This window comes from Lissotriton helveticus, chromosome 2_1 (genome assembly GCF_964261635.1).
Source record: "Lissotriton helveticus chromosome 2_1, aLisHel1.1, whole genome shotgun sequence".
NCBI lineage: Eukaryota > Metazoa > Chordata > Amphibia > Caudata > Salamandridae > Lissotriton > Lissotriton helveticus.
In genome coordinates this window covers 1,000,833,227-1,000,858,512 of record NC_136059.1, presented here as the reverse complement: position 1 = coordinate 1,000,858,512, position 25,286 = coordinate 1,000,833,227, and the positions used below count along the sequence as shown (strand labels likewise).

At 42.5% G+C, this 25,286-nt stretch overlaps 1 protein-coding gene across 1 annotated transcript in view; it reads right to left on the bottom strand.

Moving 5' to 3' along the window:
* The window catches only part of CLEC3B (C-type lectin domain family 3 member B), a 106,257-nt gene extending 81,285 nt beyond the window's left edge, over positions 1–24,972 (bottom strand). The window contains exon 1 of the mRNA XM_078675764.1: positions 24,785–24,972. Coding sequence (XP_078531890.1) covers positions 24,785–24,890 — 106 coding nt within the window. The 5' untranslated portion in view covers positions 24,891–24,972. The remainder of the gene's footprint in view (positions 1–24,784) is intronic.
* Positions 24,973–25,286: the final 314 nt, after the last annotated feature.

The window sequence follows — 25,286 nt, the reverse complement described above, 5'->3', positions numbered from 1 at the left end:
CCTCTCGCTTCTGTGACATCACAAAGCTTCCTTTCCAGTAGATCTCTTACTCTGATCAACAAAGGACTACAATTACCTCACAAAAGTTATAATAACAAGGGAATTGTTTACAATTCAAGCTATTTTTCAAGGTTATATATGACTTCACATTGTCCCTGAAAATATTTCTGTGTCACTTACAATGGAGAGTTTTAATGTTTCACCACCTTTTCTGGCATGTCCAGGTGAACCTCCATTAGAGTGGAAACAGTGGCGTGAAGGGTTCGAAGCTTACCTTGAAGCCATAGGTGGAGAAAATTACACGGACAAACGGAAACTCGCAATTCTCAAACATTCTCTGGGTGCTGAAGGAAGACAAGTCCTTTCTCATCTTCCTCCTATAACTTTTGTCAATTCTTCTGAGGAAGAAACTGATGTTTATGAAAATGCCATCATGCAGCTTGATAAACAATTCATCAAGAAAGTCAACGAAGTTGTAGCTCGTCACAAGTTTCTAAGCAGACAACAACTTCCCATTGAACCCATTGATTCGTTTGTCAAAGATTTGAGGATTCTGGCTGCCAAATGTAACTACCAACAATTTCATGATCAAATGGTGAGAGACCAGCTTGTACATAACGTTTCTGATGTAAAACTCCAAGAAAAATTACTCGATGCGAAAGATTTATCTCTTTCAAAAGCCCTTGATATTGCACACCGATTTGAAGATATGAAGTTGGGCATCAAAGAATTGTCCGAAAAAAACCCAAAAGATTTAGTTCTGGATAAACCCAACGTTTCTGTGGATCAAACTGTCAAGAAAAGTCCAATTGAAGCTACTCCTAACAGACCCGTACTTCCTTCTTCATCATATCAAGGTTTCAGGAAGGAAGTAGCTTGCTTCAAATGCGGTTTTCCCGGACACGTCGCAACGGATAAAAGGTGTCCGGCTATAGGACAATTCTGCAACTATTGTAAATCTAGAGGTCATTTTGCGAGGATGTGCAGGAATCGCAACAAGTCAAAGAACTTTTCTTCGGATTCTAGACGCCCCAGATTTTCCCAAGTTCAAGCTGTAGACATGGATGATGATGTATATGATGATGTATGCACCGTATACGAAGTAGGAGAAGAAAAAAAAGACTCACCTTTCTGTATGCTTCAGATCGGATCAAAATCTATAAAAGTCATGGCAGACTCTGGTGCAAAGTACACCTTGATTGGTGACGATGTTTTGTTGAAAGAATTTCCTGATGTTATATCCTTATTTCCTTCTGACATAAGGCTACGTGGTTATGGTAAAAAACCTATTGAAGTATTTGGGTACTTTCATTCCACTTTATCGTTTAAGGGCAAGTCGATTCCTGCTAAAGTATATGTTGCCAAAGATGGGTCGTGTTTACTGGGTTGGCCACAACAAAGAGAGTTAATGATGAAACTTGATCCCAATCATCCTGATCAAGTTCTGGGGTATTCTGATTTTATCAATTCTGTTGATGTGTCTTTTGATAACAAATGGGAAACACTTTTTCCACAGGATTTTTCCTCCAATTTGGGTTTGTTAAAAAACTTTAAACATAAAATAATTCTTAAACACAATGCTGTTCCCAAGGTACATAAGGTACGCAATATTCCCTTGGCTTTAAGAGAATCTGTTAAGAAAGAACTTCAGAGATTATGTGACCTGGATGTGATTGAGGAAATTGAATCCTCTGAGTGGCTTTCTCCTGTAGTCGTGGCACATAAGCCTAATGGGAAAATTCGTCTTTGTGTTGATATGCGCGATTTAAATTCCAATGTGTGGGTCGACAGGCATCCTCTACCCAATATTGGAGAAATGTTCTCTAAACTTAAGGATGCATCTGTCTTCACCACATTGGATTTATCTAACGCATATCATCAGATAGCTCTTCACGAGGACAGTAAACATCTTACATCTTTTATAACCACTGAGGGCGCATACAGGTATAAGAGAATGCCTTTTGGCTTAGTGTCCGCGTCCTCAGTGTTTCAGCGAGTCATGCATAACATGTTCAAAAATGTTTCTAATGTATTGTATTTCCAAGACGACATACTAGTTTTCGGTAAAGATGAATGTGAACATTCAGAAATTTTATTTAAGGTTCTATCCATCTTACAAGACAACGGTCTTACCCTTACCAAGGAAAAATGTAAATTCGGGAAAGACTCTGTAGATTACCTAGGTCATTCCATCAGCAAAGAGGGTATTTCTCCCAAATTGAGTTTGATTAAGGCTATTGAGAATGCTCCCGAACCAGTCAACAAGGATCAGCTCAGATCCTTTCTCGGTTTAGCCGAATATTATGCAAAGTTCATTCCTTCCTTTACTGATAAAACTTCTCACTTACGGAATTTGATGAAAAAGCAACAACAATTCATTTGGGATGACAATTGTAAGAGTCAATTTAAATTTGTAAAGAAATGCATTATTTCTGCTCCTGCCTTATCCCTGTTTGACACCAATTGTAAATCATTTATTGTCACTGATGCAAGCAATGTTGGTGTTGGAGCGTTGCTGATGCAGAAGCAAAATAGTGGTTTTGTTACCATTGCTTTTGCATCGAGACCGTTACGTGGCGCAGAAACAAAGTATTCCACTTTGGAGAAAGAGACTTTGGCTTGCTGGTGGGGAATTTAATATTTTCGCAGATATGTATATGGTACAGATTTTGTTGTTGTTCGCTCTGATCATCGTCCTCTTGTGGAGCTTTTCACAACTAAAGGTTGTGGTAAAGCCACTTCTAGGATTGCCAGATGGCAATATAAATTGCAAGACTTTCATTTTACAGTTGAATACATTCCAGGAGCTAAAAACGTGCTAGCTGATTTCCTTTCTAGGCTACCTGTAGAAGATGATAATCAAGTTGCTCCTGACGATGATCCTGATAAAGTTGTGTCAATCTGTGAGGTGTCCAATGGTTGCATCCGTGAAGATGATTGGGTGCTGGCTTGTGGTGAGGATCGTGATTACTTGGATGTCTTGTCTTTCGTTAAAGATGGTTGGCCTTCTAAGAACAGTCTATCTTCTAGTATTTTGCCGTACTTCCATGTAGCTCAAGAGCTATCCATCCAGGGTGAAACTTTGTTGAGGGGTTTGCTTTTGGTCGTACCACACGGTTTGAGGAACACCATTCTAGACATGGCACATGATGGTCACCCGGGCATGTCCAGTATGAAGAGGATAAGAAGTGAATTTTGGTGGCCGGGGGTCGACAGGTTGATTGAGGAAAAGGTAAGATCTTGTGTTGAATGTTGTGTGAGTGATAAATCACAGAAACCCATAAAATACCAACATGATTCTGTCTCGAGACCTTCTAAACCCTGGGAGTGCGTTTCGGTAGACATTGCTGGTCCGATGTCTTTAGGTCATAACCCGGTTTATGCCATAGTATTGATAGACCAGTTCTCCAGTTGGCCTGAAGTGAAATTTGTGCCCCATATATCTACTAGGGTAGTTATCGATTTTTTAAATTCAGTTTTTGAGAAAGAAGGCTTCCCTACTTCCATCCTATCTGATAATGGCACTCAGTTCACCTCTGCGGAAATGAAATCCTTTTGTTGTAACCATGGTATTTTACACAAACGTTCTTCAGTATATTATCCTCAGGGTAACGGCATGGTAGAAAGGTGGATCAGGGTGCTCAAGGAGGGTTTGCAACTTGCTGTGTGCAACGGGGAGAATTGCTACGATGCTGTTAGAAAACTCTTGTGGAGTTATAGGAACACCCCGAAGTCTGATGGAGATTTGTCTCCTTTTGAAAAAATGAGGGGGAGAAAGGGTGTGTGTAATATGAGCCAGCCCTGGATGAGGGATCTGCTTGTTGGTAAATTCGGGAAACGTAGTTCCCCTGTGGTTTGTGCTACTACCAACAATCCGTGCAAGGTTGGAGATTGGGTACGTGTGAGAAAGTCTGGCTTTATTAGATCTGGTGTGTCACATTTCTCCGACCCCTTGCTTGTTGTTAGAGTGGGTAGACAAGTTGTGCAATTGTCAGACGGAAATGTTTGGAGTCTCTCCAAGGTTGTTAAGGTTCCTTCTATATGTATGAGTATGACACCTTCAAGTGGTCCTACCTCTTCTAACCTAACAGGAACCCCTCTTTCTCCAAATTCCTGTCACTTTCCCGCAACCTCTCATTCGCACCTGCCTGTTTCCATTCCTTCCCGCAAAGTGTGTAGTCCCCGGTTAAGGAAACCCCCCACTTGGCACAAAGACTACAATGTTGGGAATTAAGTTCATCATATCTGACTGTTAAGTTACTTTTATTCATTGTATAATTTTGCTTGCATTTTTCATGTTATTGTACTTTCTTTTTCTTTTCAAGAAAGGAGGATGTGTTGTATCCTCGTGATGTCTCCTCGCGCTCGCCGCATGCACTGGAACTTGGAACCCATCGTGTCGGGATTCCATGCATGCCTGTGCAGCGGTTGGCGTGGGCTCTTGTTCCTTCCCTCTTGACTTGTGAAATAAACCATATATTTCTACACAACAACGCATCTTCGTATCCATTCTTACCGGATTACTTCAGTTTGCCATGGCGGGGCCTGTGTATGCAGGTTACTGTTACTCATCTTGGAAGTTAAAAAGCTACTTTCCAAGGTTCTGCGTGTCTCTCGCTACATTGTAGTACTCGCTGGGGACAGGGTGCGAAGTTGAAAAGAGGTAGGGCAAGTGAGCATGTGCGCTAAATGCACTAATAGTGAATGGCACCAGGTGGTGTGTTCGGTTCAGCGGGGTCTGCTTTGCGCATTGATTAACTTGAGGGATCTGTGGAAAGGCTATTGAGCTGTATTTCCTACATGCAGAAGAGTGGCAGAAGAGTGGCAGTATAGTGTTTGATATCGATGAGTCAGTAATAGCAAATCCTCTCCAGTAGTGGGGTGGATTTTACATTACTAATGTGGAAAATACCACTTTTGGCAAGTGAAAAGATGAAACTCAGAAATGTATCTGCGAATGCTAAAGTGCACTACAATCAAGTCACTATAAATTGTACACAATGTTATCAAAAAGTGGTGATAAATATTATCCTGTTACTCTTCAATAAATGACAGTACTCCAACCAATTTCCAATGAATCATAAGCTGAGAATCAGATCTTCAGACCATGAGGTTAGTAATAATCTGTTTTATTCTTGATAGTTGCAGATGAATTAAAGTTGAAAAATTACGAAAATATGTAGCTCGTATTCAGCATCTAACAGTAAGTGTAATACCTTGGGGGTTACATATTGGATAATAATGCAATTTCAGTCTATCAGAGTCACTGATTTACTCACGTCCTCACTTTTCATTATTACTTTTCTATCTCTTGATTATTATTTTTCAATTTTTAATTGCATAATTTTTGTTATTTCTTTCACTTTATTTTATTTTTTTTATTTTTTTCATCACGATTAATTCTTGTCATGTGCGGTTATTTTTTCATAGTGAACCTTAGTTTTCACAGTTAGCACTGTCCTATCTCTATATTCATGGTTTTCTCCGCTATGTATTTATACGCTTATGGTGGATGAATCCTGATGGTGCAATGAGCAAGGGACTCACTTCTGAGTATACCCTTCCACGCTTATGGTGGTATATTTATACGCAGCAGACGCGCGGGCTCACTCGCTGGAGCCGGCGTCTTCTCGGAAGAAGTTTGCGTTCAGGTTTATTTTGCCATCGGTAAGTTTGTGCACTAAGAAGGCGCTGTTTTCAACGTTTCTTAGATCATTCTGGACATGTCATTTACCGCAGTTCTGTTTTTTCAGGTGCTGCATATCACTACTCTGGCCATTCCGGCTTCTAGTCAAGCACTTTGCACGCTTCAGGTAAGCGCCGAAGTATGCTCTCGGCGACCTCTTGTTCGAAACAGGCATTACGCCGATTAATTGAACTCACATAGATGTTTTTCCACATTACAGCTCTTTTTTAGATGCTGTTACATTCTGGTTCGCTGTAGCGGAGTGGTGTTATTTACATTGTTACAGGTAAGCACCGTAGATTCTTTACGGTGTTACATCTCTTCTTTATTTTTATAACACACCTCAGTTTTGGTTTGGTTACTTTACAGATTGCAGTGATATTCCGTTGGTTTGTGTTTTGCTGTGAGTGTGAGCACTCAAGCGTCTTGAGGTACGACTAGTGTGGTTCTCAATTCTTTTTATTTAGGGTACGTTTTAACTAATTTCACAATTGTTGTTGTGTTTTTGGCACTTTTTCACTTTTGCTATCTTAGTTTCTTTCTGGATTCACGCTGTTTTTGGTGTGATTGACACATAGTACAAGGTGATGATGATGTGAGGAGTTTTTCCTGCTCTCTTGTGAACCCATGTGTTTCATGACTAATGTTAAACTCCATGTTGTTGTACATTGTTTATTAAAATCAGCACATTGATATATTGCAGATTCCCTGATGAAGGGCTTACGTGAAAAGCTCGAAATGCATTGGGATATGTGAAGTTTTTTGAAGTTACATGCTGAATACGAGCTACATATTTTTGTTATTTCTGAACTTTATTTCATCTGCGACTATCAAGAATAAAGCAGATTATTACCAACCTCATGGTCTGAAGATCTGATTCTCAGTTTATGATTCATTGGAAATTGGTTGGAGTACTGTCATTTATTGAAGAGTAACAGGATATTATTTATTACCACTTTTTGATAACATTGTGTACACTTTATAGTGACTTGATTGTAGTGCACTTTGGCATTCCCAGATACATTTCTGGGTTTCTTCTTTTCAATGTGAACTAGGTGGCCTGCAGAGCCCCTAACTTGATGCAAACATCACTTTGGTTGAAATTTGATTTATGTATGTATAGACGTTTAATTGGTTTGAATTCGAATATTTGAGTTCATTCAAGCTGCGCATTTTTCACATTTGGAAAGTGGGCATTTCTGTGCTTGTGGCTCTGTGTGCCTGTCAGCCTGCCTCCAATCCACATCTGGGTGTTGGGGGACAACTACATCTGTAAAGACTTGATAGACGGCCATAAACTAGGAGATCCAAAGAAACTGCAGACTTCTGACTCTGAGGGGTCTTCCTAGGACGGATAAGAGGGGGTGGAATTGGCACCTTCATTCCAAGGGGCAGGGTCCTGGCCCCACTAAAGATATTGATCAAGCCTCCCATGGTAGGATGGCAGACATGACAGATTTTAGAGAGGGTCTGTGCATTTCAAAGGTGGCCTTTTGAACTGATGCCATCTTCAAAGACCATTGTGGATATAACTACTGGGGCTCTGTCCAGAGGAGTTATAGATGCTTTTGGGATTGGATCCATACTACGCTGGTTTGACAATGGGACATCAACGAGAGCAACCATTAGGGCAGGAGGGACTGCAACTGGATTATCTGTAGACTTGGGGTGGCCTGGAGCATGTTGTGCTCCAGGAAAGGGACTATCACTTTGTGGATTTAGCCTGAATGTTTGCTGGCTTGCAGCTAATTGCCAACTGTCTTGGCCTAGCCTCCAAGAAATCTCCAAGGACCATTTGGCTGGCCTTCCGTCCATGAGATCCCAGGGACTGAAAGGATCTACCCATTTCCACCCGATTGTAAGGACCGTGCAGGATGCAGTGCTAACGGATAGAAGTCATCATCGGTCGGGGCAAGGACCATCCTGACATATGCAGTAATCACATTGTGCTGAGGAGCTTGTAACTAGGGGTGGGCGGAGCTTGCGGATTTGAACTACGCTGAATTCCGCTGAGTTGCATAAAAACGCTGTGATATTATGAGGAGTTCTGCTCCACCCTAAGAGCACCGTATTCAACCACCGGATCCAGAGCTGCATCATGGATTGGCTCCCTCCAGCTGATGTTATAATCCAGCTGCTCAGGGACTTACCGCATTGCACACACAGCGCAGGAGCCGCGCGTGCAAGGACATCATGGAGCTCGACCCTGCAGCAGTGGAAGCCTTGCTATGAGGAAGCCTTCTGGGAACTCTAGCCCGGCTTCAAAGGATCAGTAATCAAACACCAACAGCAACAACATTCTCAGTGTTCGATTACTGATCCTTTGAAGCTGGGGCTCAAGCTCTCAGAAGGCGTCCTCCAGGTGTGGAGTTCGTTTGTAGGTTACTCAGTGTGTTGCAAGGGTGGCATTGTTCCAATACTTTACCCTTTGGCCATGGGGATAAACCTGGCTGCTCTGTGCCAACCTACCCAAGGGTGAGCACAGATTATTAGAAGACTGTATAGTTCTCCTCCTATCTTGAACTGTGGATTTTGCCTGGCTTCAATGTGTCGCAGCCAGCCAGAAACCACTGGGTCTAAAAGGGGGCCTGGGAAGGGGGATACCCAGTGTCATCGTCAGCTCCAGATGAAATTAGGACACCGGATGTGCTCCCCCCATATCCCTGTGATTAACAGATGCTCCAAGTCTTGCATGCACCATCCGGAAAAAGCAGTAGACCCGACCTCGGACATCAGAAGAAGGCGTAGGCGGGGGTAAATGGGGGCCACGGAACAGTCTAGGATCCCCTCCGTCTCATGACAAATGAGGTAGTAGACCACACAAGATCTAGGGAAGTGCCCAGAAAAACAACAAAAGCAGCCGAAAGTTAGCCCTAAAAAATTTCTTTAGAGGAAGGGCGGGTTCAAGAACTCTGGCACCACAAGGGAGGTTCACGTTGCACATTAAATGCTGGTAACTAAAAGATTCACACACATGTGATCTTGGGGCACAATGCAACCAGCAACAATATTCAATAGTGTCACACCTCCTCATCACACAGTCCCACACACATACAAGCTGAAAAACTCCACTTACACTGATGGCACTGCACCATGAACACACCAGGCAGAAACCCATTCTTGGAAAGCCAGTGACACTCATGGAGCCCTTGATAAAACATAAGGCAGTCCATCTCTATGCTCACAAGGCCACCCCATATACATTTTGCAAAACTCCAAGCATCCAGTTCGGTATGGAGGAAGAGGGGTGCTCAATGGCTCATAAAAGAAATTAACCTGTCCCATAGCCAATAATCTCTCTTAAATTTCCCAAAACATACCCAAACATGGACCACCTTCCGGTGCTCCACTAAAAATCATGACCAATGGACTGTAGAAACCACACCCCTAGGGAAGATACAGGAACCCCAAAAAAACATTAATTACGGTGCACATGTAATGTTTCTGAATTAACAAATGAACTTTTTCTATCCAAAACAGGTCAACCACAGAGTCTACAAGTGCACCTCCACCCAGCTGCCATATCAAACACCCTAGTACAGACAAGAAGTGTACAAGTCGAGACTTTGAAATAACACTGCAGTCTTGTTTGTATGACCTGTTAATGGAAACCACAGTACCCGAGGACCATAGACGCCTCCCACAGAATACAGACCAACACCTGCAATGTCCAATAACAAGTTGTGTATTATTGCACATCTATGCACCCTCTGCTATTATGGGTGCTACCGCACCTATTCACTGTCGAGGAACTGCCATATCTAATGGAGTCTGCTAAAAAATGATCACAGTGCTTGTGTAGGGATCTCTCCCATGTCACCTCCAATTACACTAAGCCAAACACTAGCATCCTACATGCACTACAGTGCACCCTTTTGTACAATATATGGTATCAGCTTATGACCACAGTGGGCTCCCAAACATCAGTCAGGTCATGTTACATATGCTCGTTGAGTAAACATGCAGTGGGCACCGACATTTATCCCAAGAATTATCCCCCGAAAAAGCAAAATCAAGCCAGGGCAGAGAACTCCCCTCCACTAGCGGAGTTTGTAGAGTTCTGCCTACTCCGAGCTCCGTTGAGAACAGACAAAACTTTGACTCCAGAGCGGAGTTAGCCAGGGCCCCTGCACACAAAAAGGAGGAAAAAGGCATTTACCTCTGCTGTGGTGCCTGTGGGCTGCACTCATCTGCCTTGCTGTGGACTGGTATCTCTCGCCGTCTCCTCGTCCACCCACGCAAACCCCTACGTCGGACGTAAGTCTTGGTAAGTCTGCGCATGTGCATGCGGGTACGCATGCACAGTTCTCGCAAGACGTATGTGGACAAGGAGACGTCAAGAGAGACCATGGTGAGGAAGAGAAGGAAGGCAGCCCGGAGACACTACAGCAGAGAAAAGTGTTTTTTTTCTTTTTTAGTTTATATTTTTTATTAGCGGGAGGTGGGGAGCAGAGCGAAGCGAAGTTCCACTGAGTTTTTTCCCAACTCTGTGGAACTCCGCATAGTGGCACTCTGCCAACTCCGCCTGGGGTTAAGCAAAATGCCTTCTCCTCCTATATCTATGCAGAATTAGGATCAAAATCAAACCCAACATGGTAGAACCCCACATGGTAGTAGTGTATTTTACTCCATATGAAGCCAACCCAACGGCTTTATACCTCTTCACTAAGCTTAGTGATATCCAAAATGATTTGGATAGGATGTGCAGAAAGGGTTCCATAGGGGAGAATACTGTTTGGCCCCAAGACTTCCCAGAGAAGAGATTCTTGGAGGCGGCAAAACCCCCAAATTAATGCACAAGCATGTCCGGCCCTGCTTCCATTTGTGGTCCAAGGGTGGCCCTTAGCATATCTGGAGCAGTCTTCTTTAACAACAAGTGGACACCCTACATGGAATTCCCGTGTAGGGCCATCCAGCTCGAGGATAAAAAGGGGAATAACTCACATGGGGGAAGGTTGAATGAGAGCATGACCAACCCATGTCAGGAAATCTGGAACACCGAGGTGGATTGACACACTTGACTAGAACGGATGGGGTAGCCCCTAAGTGTACGTTAACTAACACTGTATTCCTTATGTTTCACTGGTAAAAGAATGCTTTCACTGGTCACAATGAGAACTGTGGCATGTTTATGCACATTCCAGATATGCAATGGGGCACCTCCATGCTGATGGGTAACTACTGGCAGTGCGGGGAGTTTGCCTATACTCAGCTCACTCCCAGATGGCACAGACTCTGTTCCCTGGTCACCATACACACCACGACCCTGGTCATTCCCTGAGAAGAGCGGTGGGCCTTGTACCAGCACCCGTTAAGGAAGAAGACAAATTTGCTGCATCAAACTCATGAGAAATGAACTGCAGAATATTTTGGCTCGGCTCAGTACAAGGACATTCCAGAAGAAGTCAGACTGTTCACAGACACACAAGTATCCGCAGAAGGGGCTTTACTTTTCTTTACAGTACAGCCAAAAGTGAATGCCCACTGGCTACAGATAACCAGGTGGGAGATGCTAAAAATGAATACCAGCACTGAGCTCGGCCTTAATTCAACGAAGAAAGAACTGAGAACATTGGCCTCCTAGTGATGCAGCACAGATATCTGTTATGCTTGATGACCGCAATGGAGGGAGGGCCCTTAAGCAAGAGTGTTTTTTTTAATTGCTTCTCCCAGCTCCCCCAGTGGATCTCCAGTCTGTGTACATTGTTGTTTTTGTGTGGATCCATACAATTGGAGATTTCCTGCTCTAAAGATGCAAGCCTGAAACTTGGAAAAATGCAAGTTAGTAGGAAAGTAGTGGTTGTCAAAAATGAGCATAAATAATAACAGGCCCCCAATAATGTAACTGTAATGAAGTTGGGGTTAGATAGTGTCGTTGGAAAATCAACTAGAGGGGGGAATGTTAATATGATCATTTATGTGAACTAAACTGTGCCCTTCTTAGAAGATTTGCTCATTTTGAACCCCATATAAACTCAACTTGCAACTACGTAGTCAGGCAAGCAGTGAGACCTAGGCCAAGGTTATTGATTGACAGGTCACTGTTGGGATGGCACCTAGCTGGCAGACAAATGCAGGGACAGGAAACCTTAGATCAATCCCACAGATAGGTGCATTGACATTGCAATAGTCAAGGGAGTTTGGCCCCAAAAAAGCACACATGACCGGAGGGTTGTACGCGCCCTCCTAAAACACCATAATGGCAGGTGCCTCATAAATCAGGACCATATAGCCAATCAGAGTACAGGACATGTAGTGATCACATGCACCCCATGCCTGATATCTAGACAGATTACTCACTGGCCACATTGTGTTCACTTATGATCAAAACCCGTCTGGATTATCCATTGAACAATTAATTTATGACTCCAAAGGTGCAAGCTCTCATTCCGTACCATACAAGGATCACATGAACCATTTATGACACACAATGAACGGTATATAAGAACATCTTAGAACAATTGCAAATTGAAACAGTCCTCAGACACTGTGCCTGGAACTGTTCTCCCGGATGCTATGTTTAATTAAACAAACTGTTCCTGTTTTTCCAAACGCATCTTGTCTTTTGCTTTTTAAAGGTATTTCATGTTCAAGCAACAACAGTCTATGGCCAATCTTTTGCTGTGTACTAACCATGATGAAAAACTACTGTAGTAGTGCCTAGTGGCAGGCGCTTGTGATTTGACAATAGAATATCTTACAGCATCTTATAACAAAACTGTATCTGCAAAGAGGCACCACCAAACTCCAAGAAGCCTTAGTTTAGAGTTGGTTTTACCCCACTATAAAGCAAGCCAACTTCCCAATGGATAATAACCCCTTAAGTGCTTAGCCTTCCCTCGCCCCTGAGTACTGATTCCTTCATTCAATATTTTAGAAATTTCACATTGAAGCCTTCAAAATGTTTTTCGAGCACTGGAATCTAGGCCACATGTTTTTCCTTTTTTGTTTAATTGTGGGGATCGTAAAGGTACACATGAATTGTAATTTTCTCTTATAAGCCCAGGTAAAATAGCTAAAATATAGCAATTTTCACTTTTGGCAGAAAAATTTAAAGAACGTACTGTACAAAAAAGTGTGCGCTTTTTCTTAAAAGGACTATAACAACATGTCTACGTTAATGTGTTTACCCTATTTCCATCTATCTGGTTCAATTTGGAGGGTTTCCATCTGCTTAGTTTGTTAGGGTAACAATTATAAAACCTGAGGGCATGCTTAGAACACAAAATAATTTGCAGTCTCTATATCTGTTTTCAGCATAAGAGCAGCTCCAGGATTGGATGGAGCAGGCTACCCCAATGTTCATTTTGAGACTATGGCCCTGTGCCTGCAATCCCCCAGCTGTTTTACAGTGCTGGGATTGATGTGTCTTAAGTGTGCATGTCAGATAGGAGGGCCAGCCAATCTGACATGCACACTGAGCAATGGTAGCAGTTATCCTGCAATCCGAAGGAATCTGACTTGCCCCCACCCTACGACTGATGCTTCGACAGGCGGGCCAATGGCACAAAGAATAATAAAATTGTAATTACCATTTTATTATTCTGTGTTTACTGATGCGCTCGTAACAGGCAGGCCAACTCTCAACTGCTCTTTAGGAGGAACTGCCTCTGCCCCTTTATCTCCCTCCCTCATGTCCACTACATGCTACTGATGGCTCTGCAATATCTAACGCTTTTAAATGTGATGTCATTGACAAAGCCGGTAGCAATGTCAGTCATTTGGAAAGCATAAAGATTTTTTATTTCTTTATGTTCTAGATGGCCGCCATTGTGTACACTACAGTGTAAAGATGCAACACAAAGGTAATCTGGAAAGTTTAAAAAACAGTGTTCTCATATCGCACGATGGTCATTCATTGCAATTGGCTTTGCCAATACCACCACATTTTTATTACAACCAGCATTGGCTAAGGTAAAAGTGGTAACTTCAGATTATTGGGCAAAGCAAGGCCGTAGGCTTTGCCATTGCTTCTTATAGGTGATCACGATCATGACCCATGAGGGTATCATAACTCTTCACAGGTGATATGAAGTAAGTAACAGGTAAGAAATAAGAGAACAGCCATATACATTAGAAAGATACAAACTATGTAAAATAGCAAAATGAGGAAAGTAGCCTCCATAGGACAAGTCATTAGAAAACAATCATCAATTGTCAATGAAAAATACAATTGATAGAAACTTGATAGTATGGAAAACTGCATTTTTAAATGTACTTAAGAATTGAAGTTTGTGGAAAGGTGCAATTTATACTACTCCAGGTTTTGGAACAACAGCAGTGCAAGGCAGTTAAGAGAGAGTTTGGCAACATGTGTTTTTATGTGGACACTTAGAACAAAAAGTCAAACATTTTGTTAGAATCAGTTGGTAATAGCCAGGGCCACTGGGATTATGCAGGAAGTAAGGACCAAATGAGGTAGCAAGGGTAACTAATTTGTGTGGCATGAAAAGGCAAATTATGTGAACTAATAAGGTGCATTTTGTGATAGTATTAATTTATAATTTAATGATTATTTTGCATGTTAACACTTTTTGTCTGTTTGTCTTAGCCAGTACACAGTCAATATTAAATAATGAAAATATTGAATCAAACATGTCATGTGACATGAAGATTGTGTAAAAAATATTGAACACTATAAAATTATCAAGCAACAGAAAATAAAAGGTAAGAATATCGTTTTTTATGTATGTAATATTGTTTTAAAAATTATTGTATATAATAATGTTCACTTTAATATATTTGTGTTAAATATATATTTTTTATTACTGTACTATGTATTAGTTACATTAATTTTAGGTGTTAATATTATTAATGTATCTGTTTGAAACTAAAAAGGTATAGTTTATAATGTTTAATGTGCAATTAATATTATTTTACATTCAATTAGTAATTTATAATTTAGTAGCCAATTGTTGATCTGGTAGAGAAATGGTGGGGTGGAAAGATATTGAAATGATAAATTATTATTTTTTTGATTTTTTTTCATGCAAAGTACATTTAAAATTGGTGATTCATTATATAAATTGATTAATTTGCTGAATTGTTATTTCAAATATTTGAGTGTATTTTATGATGTTTAATGTACATTTTAATTTTTATATTTAAATTGGTAACTTACATGTTACTTGTGGATTGTTAGGTTTGCATTTTTGTTTTATTTATTTTAAGCAGTTAATTTCATTCATTTTATAGTATATTTTCTTTGAGTGTTGTTAGGTATTTAAATGGGGAGCTCTGCTTTGATGAACTATGTCCAGCCCGTGTTGGGGACTAGAAGTCCCAGGAGACCTCGCAGAAGGAGGCACTAATGTGAGACCAGGAGGAAGAGGCAGCCACACCCCCTTTCACGCTATGAAGCACGTTGCGGGCTCCCGCTGCCAATGGGGTCTTTTGTTGTAGCAAACGTTGACTTGGGGGTCCATCTCATACTGGTCTATTGAGTCATGGTGACAGTTGAACCCAGTGGACCCCGAGAGGAAAAACAATCAATGTTTATGACAGAGAAAATGCTTTCTCTTGGAACCACTGCCTTTCTTTTTTTCTGAATGATACCAAGAAATATTGCACTTGCTTGGCAAACTCCTCTTCCTTCGGTGGATCCTCACAAAGTTAGTAGGCAGTTAGATGACCGCCTATCATGTATCAATCTCTAGTTATGGCGGGGGATCATCTAATAGGGGAGCAAAGACCAGGATCTTTGCTCACCTGGCAGGAAAGGTTAGCCGCCAAATTATATATGACTCCCTCGGTCATTGGTAATCACACACCCAGAGAAACAATGTTACATTTGTGCATTTAAGCACGCGTAAGATCCAACTTTAAATTAAGACAGCCATATAAGCCAATAGCAAAAATTATGTACTGAATCAAACTACTAAAGATTGAAATTTCTTTAGAAAAACTTAAAACCACACTTACCTTAAATGACAAAATATCACTTAATTGAGGGACAAGATTGTGGTGCGATATAAAATTGTTGGAAAAACCGAAGTTGTGAAGTAGTACCTTCAGAAAAGATAATATGAGCAGGACGAACCCTGTCGATGATTCATCCTAAATAGTACTATAGCTGGTTAAATGTGGTGGTTTCACCCTTCTTGAAAATTCTATTGGAAACTTAGAGAGTCATTTAAACTTGGCCAAGCTTGTGATAGTATCTCTTCAATTAGGCCATGACTTGTTAGGTGGAGTGCTCTGACCGTACGGAAATCCACTCTGGCTGATTATGAGAGAGCTGTGCTCCCGCACAAGTCTTTCAAGATATTTGAAAACCAGGCCTGATTTTCCAAGATGATAATTCTGCATTCCTAGCAATCAATCATATCATTTGTAAAGCGCACTCCTCACCCGTGAGGGTCTCAAGGTGCTGGGGTGGGGAATGCTGCTACTGCTCGAAAAGCCAGGCCTTGAGGAGTTTTACTGAAGGTCAGCAGGTCTTGGGTCTGCCGTAGGTGGATGGGGAGGGTGTTCCAGGTCTTGGCGTCGAGGTGGGAGAATGATCTACTGCCAGAGGTCACTCTTCGGAAGCCGCGGACTGTGGCGAGGGTGAGGTCGGCAGAGCGGAGCTGGCGGGTGGGAGTGTAGAAGCTGTGTCATCTGTTGAGGTACGTTGGTCCGGTGTTGTGGAGTGCCTTGTGTGCGTGGGTGAGGAGCTTGAAGGTTATCCTCTTGTTGACCGGAAGCCAGTGCAGGTCTCAGGTAGGGTGCGATGTGGCTGCGGCGAGGGATGTCGAGGATCAGGTGTGCAGAGGCGTTCTGGATGCGTTGGAGCCATCTCAGGAGTTTTGCCGAGGCTCGTGCGTAGAGGGCGTTTCCGTAGTCGAACCTGCTGCTGATGAGGGCCTGGGTTACCACTCTTCTTGTTTCAGTGGGGATCCACTTGTAGATCCTGCGGAGTATGCGGAGGGTGTTGAAGCAGGAGGAGGAGACGGCGTTGAGCTGTTTAGTCATGGAGAGGGTGGAGTCGAGGATGACCCCTAGGTTGCGTGCATGGTTGGTGGGTGTTGGAGCGGTTCCCAGTGCGGTCGGCCACTAGGAGTCGTCCCAGGCCGAAGGGGTGGATCCGAGAATGAGGACCTCCGTCTTGTCCGAGTTAAGCTTCAGTCGGCTGTTACTCATCCATTCGGCGATGGCCTTCATTCCTTTGTGAAGGTTGGTTTTGGCGGTGTGGGGATCCTTGGTGAGGGAGAGGATCAGCTGGGAGAGCAGAGGGGAGTATACAATGCTTTCCCTGCCAGAACTTAGCTTCTTCTTTGCTCACCTATGCCCCTCACTCTCCTCCCTCCACCCCCACCCCCACACAAAGGCTGCCGAATACATTTACAGCCTCCTCATAGCAGGTAATACAAGCATGAGTTAAACCCTATGAAGTTGGAGATTATCTATGGCTTAACGACCAGTTAATCTAGTCCCATGTGATTATTCCTCTATCAATATGATTTAACAACACTAGCTCAGTATTATCACAAATTCATGTGAATTCCGTATGTAGAGAGTGCACCCTGCCTGTACCATGCAACTCATAATCAGGTGACTAACTGCTTGTGAAGGGAGCAACTGGTACACCACAGGGCTGCCACCTTTCTTGTTTTTCACAAACAAACACCCACCTAGGGAGCTTTTTTGTAAAGAATAAAAAAAGGATGCCAATTGTACCAACAAAATAAAACATGGACTTCACTGACCTTGTATGACAAACGTGCTCCAGTGCGTCAGCAGGACACTTTAATCAGAAATGGAGTGCTGCAGTGGTGGCGAGCTCAAAAGAGCAGAGAATCAACCATGCAGTGGATAATGGTGAGGTCTCTGAATCCTAACAGCGCATGTACCACCTGCTGTGAACTAAATTACGCACGTATTCTCTGACACATTACAGATGCGAGAGAAAACAAATTAAAAAAAATGTACTGGGGCATACTCCAAATGTTGCCATGCTGTGCAAAGAAACCAAATGATATTGGGCAGAACTAGGTGTCACAAGGACGCGTAAGGGCTAATTTTCAAACCCATGAATTGTCCAAGCCCGGTACCTCCTCTTGTTCTATGAAGCACTGTACCCAAATGGAATCTGATAATTTGAAGTGATTCCAATGACAGACCACCACTGACTGGGCTACTGCATCATCCTCTTAGCAGACCCCCAGTTGATGAATATTAAATTGCAGTGATCGCCATCTAAAGTGCAGTCATTCTCATATAATTTCCACTGAAGTCCCGTCTTTACAGGATTGCCTCTGAAACCATGTTAGTCATGGACAGAAAAACAGATAACATGTCATGTTACACTGGAGGAAAACTTACAGTATGTAAGGACATATATTATGTCAGTCATGGCAACAAGGCTTTGTTTTCTCCTAAGCACCTCTTGTCATGCACTGAGGAGGTGGTTCAAGGGAACAGTGAATGTTAAAATGGCTGACATGCTCACGTCTGGAGGCCCTACTGTTGCCATTATATGGAACGCACTGCCACTACTCTAACAGCACACTGGCTGCTGGGACATAAACTTAAAATGAGCCCCTTTTGGTTGAAAATGTAACCTGTAGATTGGTCAGTAAAATGTGAAGTTTTGACCTTGCACAATCATCACTGTGGTTAGTTCCTGGGTAAAGATATTAAACTAGCATTACTTAAACATAGCATTTTGGCAAGGTTCTTACTTCTGTGGAAGTATTATTGTAATAGAATCTCAATTAAGGCTAATTAAAATATTTCTTGCAAGGGTTCGGATAGAACGCGGACTTCCTGGAGATCAAGGTTTTGCAACAACATTTACGTGTCAGCTATATATATATATATATATATATAGATTTATAACTAGGTTATTGTTCGCCATATTGTACAGCTAATTACATACGAGCTAGGACAAGATAGCTGCACCATGTCATTAAAGTTCGCAAATACCTCTAATTTAAGGGAGGGTTTGAAGGTTCTGAAAGTCACATATTTTTCAACGGGGAGTTAATTCAACAGAATAAGACGAGTTTAGCCCTAGGTTGTCGTGGAACAAACTAAGCTACACAAATATTGTAGCAAAATGTATTAGCTGCCAAAAATGGGAAAATGTTATAATATAGAGGAAAAAGGTTCACTATAATAACTCTGTATAAATGTATCTTTACAATATTTATTTCTTCAAGGTGCATAGATGTGTCATTTAGAATAGTAGTATGTATACTTACCTTTATGTATTTACATTAACAAAGTTTTAGATAGTCAATATTTAGTCTACAAAATCTTTGGGGGGGAATGTATTTATGCTCACAATATTTCGATCTTTAAATTTACAGCATCCCTAAACAGAACAAGCAGTGGAAAAGCCAGTAGGTCTGGTTTTATGGTCTCCTTAACTGCACAACTGTCACCAGACAATTTTTTGAGTATCACTAGAGAGGGTCTTTGGCTCTACCCACATGTTGGTAGCCAGGAGTGCCTGTTTTGATTGGCCAGAAGTTGTGTGCTTCCAAAAAAAAGTGCTTGCCCTCCATACAGATGTGATCATTTTGTTTTCCCAAGACTTGAACATTCAGGTGCACACACTTTACATTGGACGGTAGTCGTTATCTTCCATGGGTGTTTAGGCCTGACTCAACAGTGGAACTGTCACTTGACCTTTTGACCTACACTAATACTATTTTTCAGTTCTCTGCTTCCACACAAAAACATATCTATTCTCATGCTATTTAGTCATGATTCACTTAATAATACAGCAAAACCGGTTCTAGGATGCTTGTTTCCAGTCCAGAGAGGACCTGGCTTGGCAGTTCGGGCTGGACTGTTCCCATGGGGCACAGGGTCAAGACTGATTTGCATATGGCTGGGTTCAAACTGGAATGGCATGGTGATAAAAAAAACGATGGATTTAGGCCCAGATCTCTGTACTGGGGTGAATGTATGACATTGTTCTGCATTCTGTCCATCAACTGTTGTTTTTGCATTTGTCACTTAATAATACGACATTCGTTTTAAGCCAGACGTATTGCTATGGGCTTGCTTTGTTAGCTGGAATTGCAGTCAGCCATACAAAAAGAAAAACACATATTGAAGCAACATTTTGGGATACAGTATGGGAGCTGAAAGTAGAAATCCTATACTGATCAGATTTCATTAGTTGAGTTAAGCTGTACCCTTAAAGAAGGCCATTATGAAAAGGAGACACAAAGGGACGTTCGTATTATAAGTGGATAACTTGAAATGCATACACAGCAAAATATTACATCGTAGACAGATTTTGACAAATACGCAGCATTTTGCTCTAGAAAGCCTATGTTCCCTCGTCATTAATTATGAACAAAAAAGCAGTACATCCAGCAACGTTATCATGACAGAAAAAGAAACAACAAATGAATGTGTTAGGGTGATTAGTAAGTAGCCCTGTGTCTTTATGGCAGCAGGCTACATCCTCCAAACAGCATACTCTTCAATCAGCAATGACAATGCTGTTTTGTCAGTAAGTATACATCAAATGGTAAATACTTTGGGTCTTAGTTAAGAGCTACACACCATTTTGCATCTGAAGTCTTTAAAAAGGATAACATGATACCTCCTTACAAAAAGCTAATAGGAATATAAACAATAGGATGTAAGTATCAGTGGAATGCCCTGGCTGACCTGGGCACTCTAAAAAACACACAAGCACCCCTGTAAAACATATGAAAGCCAATGGCTGAAAGAGGCAACAAAAACACACTGTCTCACTGTTCTTATTATAGTTTTTTTTAAAGAAATGATGATATGAGGTCTCTCAGATAGCCAAAACTGTTCATTGTGAGATCTAAAAAAGAGGGGATTGACTGTAGCCACTCTGCAGAAGAGGAATATCTACAAATATTTGTTTTGTGCTGTTAGACCTGGCACCATTGGCATGGGTCTCCCTTCCATTTATTTTTTTGCTGTTGCCTCCTGTATTTTTGCTATGTGTTTTGCTGGTCTAGATGCTTTGGGCACTTTGCCACTGCTAATCAGTGCCAAAGTGCAAGTGCTCTCTATTGTATTGGATTAGGGACTGCATGATTGGTTCATTTGATTTACTTGCCAGACCCTAGTACAGTACACATGGGTGCCCTGGGCCTGTCAATTAAATGCTGCTGGTGGGCTTGCAGCACTGGTTGTGCCACCCACAGAAGCAGCTTGTAAAATGTGACTCAGGCCTGCCATTGCAGAGCCTGTGTGCAGCCTGGGGCTGCCATGTCGACTTGGCAAGTGCACCCACTTGCCAGTCTCTAAACCTTCCCTTTTCTACATATTAGTCACCCCTAAGGTGGGCCCAAGGGCAGGGTGCATTGTATATAAAGCGTAGGACATGCCCTGATGTGTGTAGCATATCCTGATAGTGAATTACAGCCAATTGTGTTTTTCACTATTGCAAGGCTACCTGTTCCCATAGGCCAGAATGGGCAGTATGATTATAACATCTTTTACTACTTATAACGTCATTCCTAACTGACTCAAGGAACTAGATAGAAAATCAAGTTTGGTATGCCTGAACTCAGAATGATAAAATACATATTTTTGTGAAGTTGGTTTTAACATTCTGTGTTCGAAAATACCAATTTTATAAAGTAGGTATTTTCTTGTCTAACCATCCAAGCCTGCCTTGGCTAGGTTATGTATTTCATGTCTGGTTTGAGAGTGACAAGAGCTGGGGGGCTCCAGGAGACAGGGTGAGTCAGCACAAGGCTGAATAGACCTAACTGCATGATAAGCGGTGGGAAGAGGAGCACCTGGGCCTGAATAGGGCTGTGTCTGCCTTCCACAATGTTGGCTCCACCTCCTGCGGTGTGTCTGATGACCCTGGCTCACACTGTCAAAGGAAGAAGTTGTGCACTGGCAGAATGCACCCAGAACTGGTTTGGACTAGCTACAGACACTCTCTGCCTTCAGAGACAAATGATTTTTGTGTATAAGAAGGGGTCCCAGACCCCAGAACTTTAGATCACTTCTGGGAATCAAGACGACCCTTTGCCAAGGAGAAGAACCAAGGAAGCTGAAGAAGGAGACTGCCCTTGTGCTGTGCTGTTTGGGGTTGGCCTGCAGTGGTTACTTTATTGCCAAGGAAAGGAGAAAAGGAGCTTTGTGTGTACTTTTGCAGTCTTGAAGAAGAATCTCCAAGGGCTTGAACTGTGCTTGCCTCCTGCCTGAAGTCTCACCACCAGCTCCCCTGAATTCCCTTGCTGTAGAATTCTGCATGCAGTGCCTACTGTTGTTCCGGCCCTCTGAGAAAACTGTGAGGTGCTGGGATCTGGAAGCGCGATGCAATGAAAAGCGTGTTGCCGCCACAGCAGTTGCCGTCGCCTCGCCAAAGAAGCATGCCGCCGCCACAGCTGTTCGCCATCGCATCATCGACGTAGCGTGTCGCATCACCGGAGAAGTGTGTCACCGCCGCAGAGGTCACTGTCGCATTACCGGAGAAGCATGTCGCAGGGCCTGTCACGGCTCAGAAGTTACCGAGTTCGCCCCACAACCGTCGGGTGTGCACACATCACATCCAACATTGTCGCATCGCATCAAGATGCCATTTTCTCACATCGCACCGGATCATCGCATTGCATCCAAACACCATCTTGTCGCATCGCACTGGATCACAGTATGAAACTGACGCATCACCTCCTCTCCGGTAAGGAACCGACGCATCACTTCCCCTGCGCTGCAGTAAGGAGCCAACGCATCACCTCCCCCGAAGCAAGGAACCTACGCATCACCTTCCCTGCGACCCTTTTGTTTGTATTGCATGACACATCCAAGGTACTATGAGAGTAAAGTGTTACATTTACCATCTACATTGAACTGAGCTAATTCTACCATTTTAAAGTATATTTTTGGTTACATTATTGTGGATTTTTGGCGTTTTGGTCTTGTGTTAAGTCTAGTAAAGATTACTTATTTTTCTAAACTGGTGTGGTGTCCATTTGTAGTGTTTGCACTATATTACTGTTTGTGGTCCCAAATGGTTTACACACTGCCTCTGAGATAAGCCTGTCTGCAGTTGCGGCCCGTGGAGAGAGTTCTGTGGGGCGGAAAGGCGGGGCGGGCAGGGGCAGGGTGGGGAGTAGTAAACACCGGAATATGGATGATTGCAGGTAAGTAAACAATTAAATGAATAAAACGAATTTTGTAGCACGCGCTGCATCACATTTAGCAATGCAGGGCATGCAACGAAATTCGTTTTATTCATTTAATTGGTTACTTACCTGCAATCATCCAAATTCTGGTGTTTACTACCCTCCACCCTGCCCCTCGCCACCCCACCTTTCCGCCTCACGGAACTCCCTCCACCGGCCGCAACTGCCTGTCTGCTCGTGCCAAGCGAACAAGGGGGTGAGCAGGGGTGATTTTAGAAGTGTACCCCCTTACCCTGACTAGAAGCAAGGGTCCCTATTTGGTCAAAGGTACCAACCTCTGCCAACTAGAGAACCCCAGTTCTAACACGTGCATTATTGTAAATAAATTAAAAACTGAGCTGCTGGTATATCGATTAGCTGGTGAGTACCCATAGGTAACTCTTAACAAAAAAGTGAAAATGCATGCATTCTTTCCTCGAAGGGAGTGGAGTTTTCCCCTTGTCAAACATTTTTGATGAAAGTGTAAAAATGTTTAGAACTCCGCCCAGATATATAGGACTAGCAATACATATGCTCCCACTATATGTACGGGTGTATAAAGGGATAGTGGGTGTGAACAGTTTTTTAATCCTTCGTATAAATCAAAAGCAATTTTTGCTAATTAATGTAGCCTGACATGTTTTTATTTTCCACTTTATTGCGAAAGTCATTACTTTTGCAGCGAATGTATGTTGCATGCGTCATTATTTAACAGTAGCAACATATGCAGTGGCTTTGTTCAAAAAAAGATCTGAAAAAGATAAACTTGCAGACAAAAAACGGAAAGCATTTGTTATTGTGCATTAATATGCTTTGAAAGAGATAAACTTGTATAGAAAACAATCTACAAAGGTTTTCCAGCTTGGTTTGATTAGTGAACATTATCTCACTCTTAGGCGAAGATGAAGGGATAACAGGAAACGAGTCAGCCTTTTGGGGTGGGAGAAAATCTAGAAATCCATAAACTTCCAAAAACACTTTGCACACCCCTAGGTGGATATCATGGCTGGTTATATCTGAGTGTGCAGGTCTTTGTGGTTCGGTGTGTATAGGTGTGCATTCGTTTCTAAGTGTATCAGTGTTTATAATTTTGTGTCACAACAGTGGATTTCTTCATCAATAGCATACAACAATCAGAAAAACCACAACGCACCACCAGCATGTAGCCACCACAAGCAGATTTACTAAAACACACCACGGACCGCTGCCTCCTCAATCGCCTGAATGCACAATGCACAACCATTGAAGGTGTTGTAAATGTGAATGACTGCTTCTCACAAAGAACATCATTTTTACCAATAAACGAGTATCACCCCTATAATCGTAACAGTATCATTCCTGCAAGCAAAAGTGGAGTTGGCTGCCCTCAAACAAGCCGGAGTCACGTGCCTATCCATTACCCCCAGCAACTGGACATCTCATCGACTACACTACATGTCCACTACTAACCTACATCTTATGCAAGATTCATGCAAAAGCTAATTCCCACCTCTAAGCTCAACTTTACAGTTCGACGTTGTGAACCCACTGTAATCACTATTCATCGAACACATATTTAATCAGCATATACTCAACCTAAATCAGAAATCTTCAATAGGTACTTTACAGTTTTAATGTACGAATAGTTTGCATTTAAAACGTCTGTGTGTTCTGGGTACACCTAGCCACATTTCACAGTGTGCCTGTCTGTTCATTTAATTTACTTCACTGTAGTATCCATCAACTAGGGGGTTACGCTCAATTACAAATAATGTACAATTGTTCGGCCTGCAGACGGGTGTAGCTATCAATGGTGCAGCAGGTGCAGTGGCACCGGGGCCAAGAGGCACGAGTGGCCCGCTGAATCCTGATTATTATTTTACTTTGCTATCAAACCAACAGTCGGGGGCGGGGGGCCTATTTCCTTTCTTGCTCTAGGGTCCATGGCGCCCTACCTGCACCACTGCCTCCAGGGGGTGGGTTTCAGATAAAAAGAAGCGCTTGGTCCATGCCATACCTTTCTTCCCATTCCCTTGCCTGTCCTTGCGCTTGGACTCTTGCTGGACGGTGATGTGCGCGAGGCAGAAGAGGCACAGGACGAGACCAGCTGCAAGGAACCTCATGATGCCGTTTGTAGTGAGTGGGGTGGATCTGGCCGGCTTTTTAAACTTTACTATAATCAAAAACGGCTGCTCAAAAACACTCCCAGATTTTCATTCGACATTCCTAACCCATGAGATAGAAACACAAGTGCCGTTGCTCCCATTAAGTAAGGCACGGTGTAAAGACAGCAGAATAATTCTCCAAGTTCATCACTGTGAAGATTAGACATTTCAGGAAGATGGATGCCACGTTCCTTTGCAGAGATTGCTTCGGTTAATCACGTGTTTTAATGATGTTTTCAGCTTGCAGCACGGCTGCTCAGTGGTACTGTTGAAGGTTGGTTGTGAGTGAGGAATGCATGGACTACTTACAATCACTTTCATAACGCATAGTCTACTTTTCACTCAGTAAGCTGG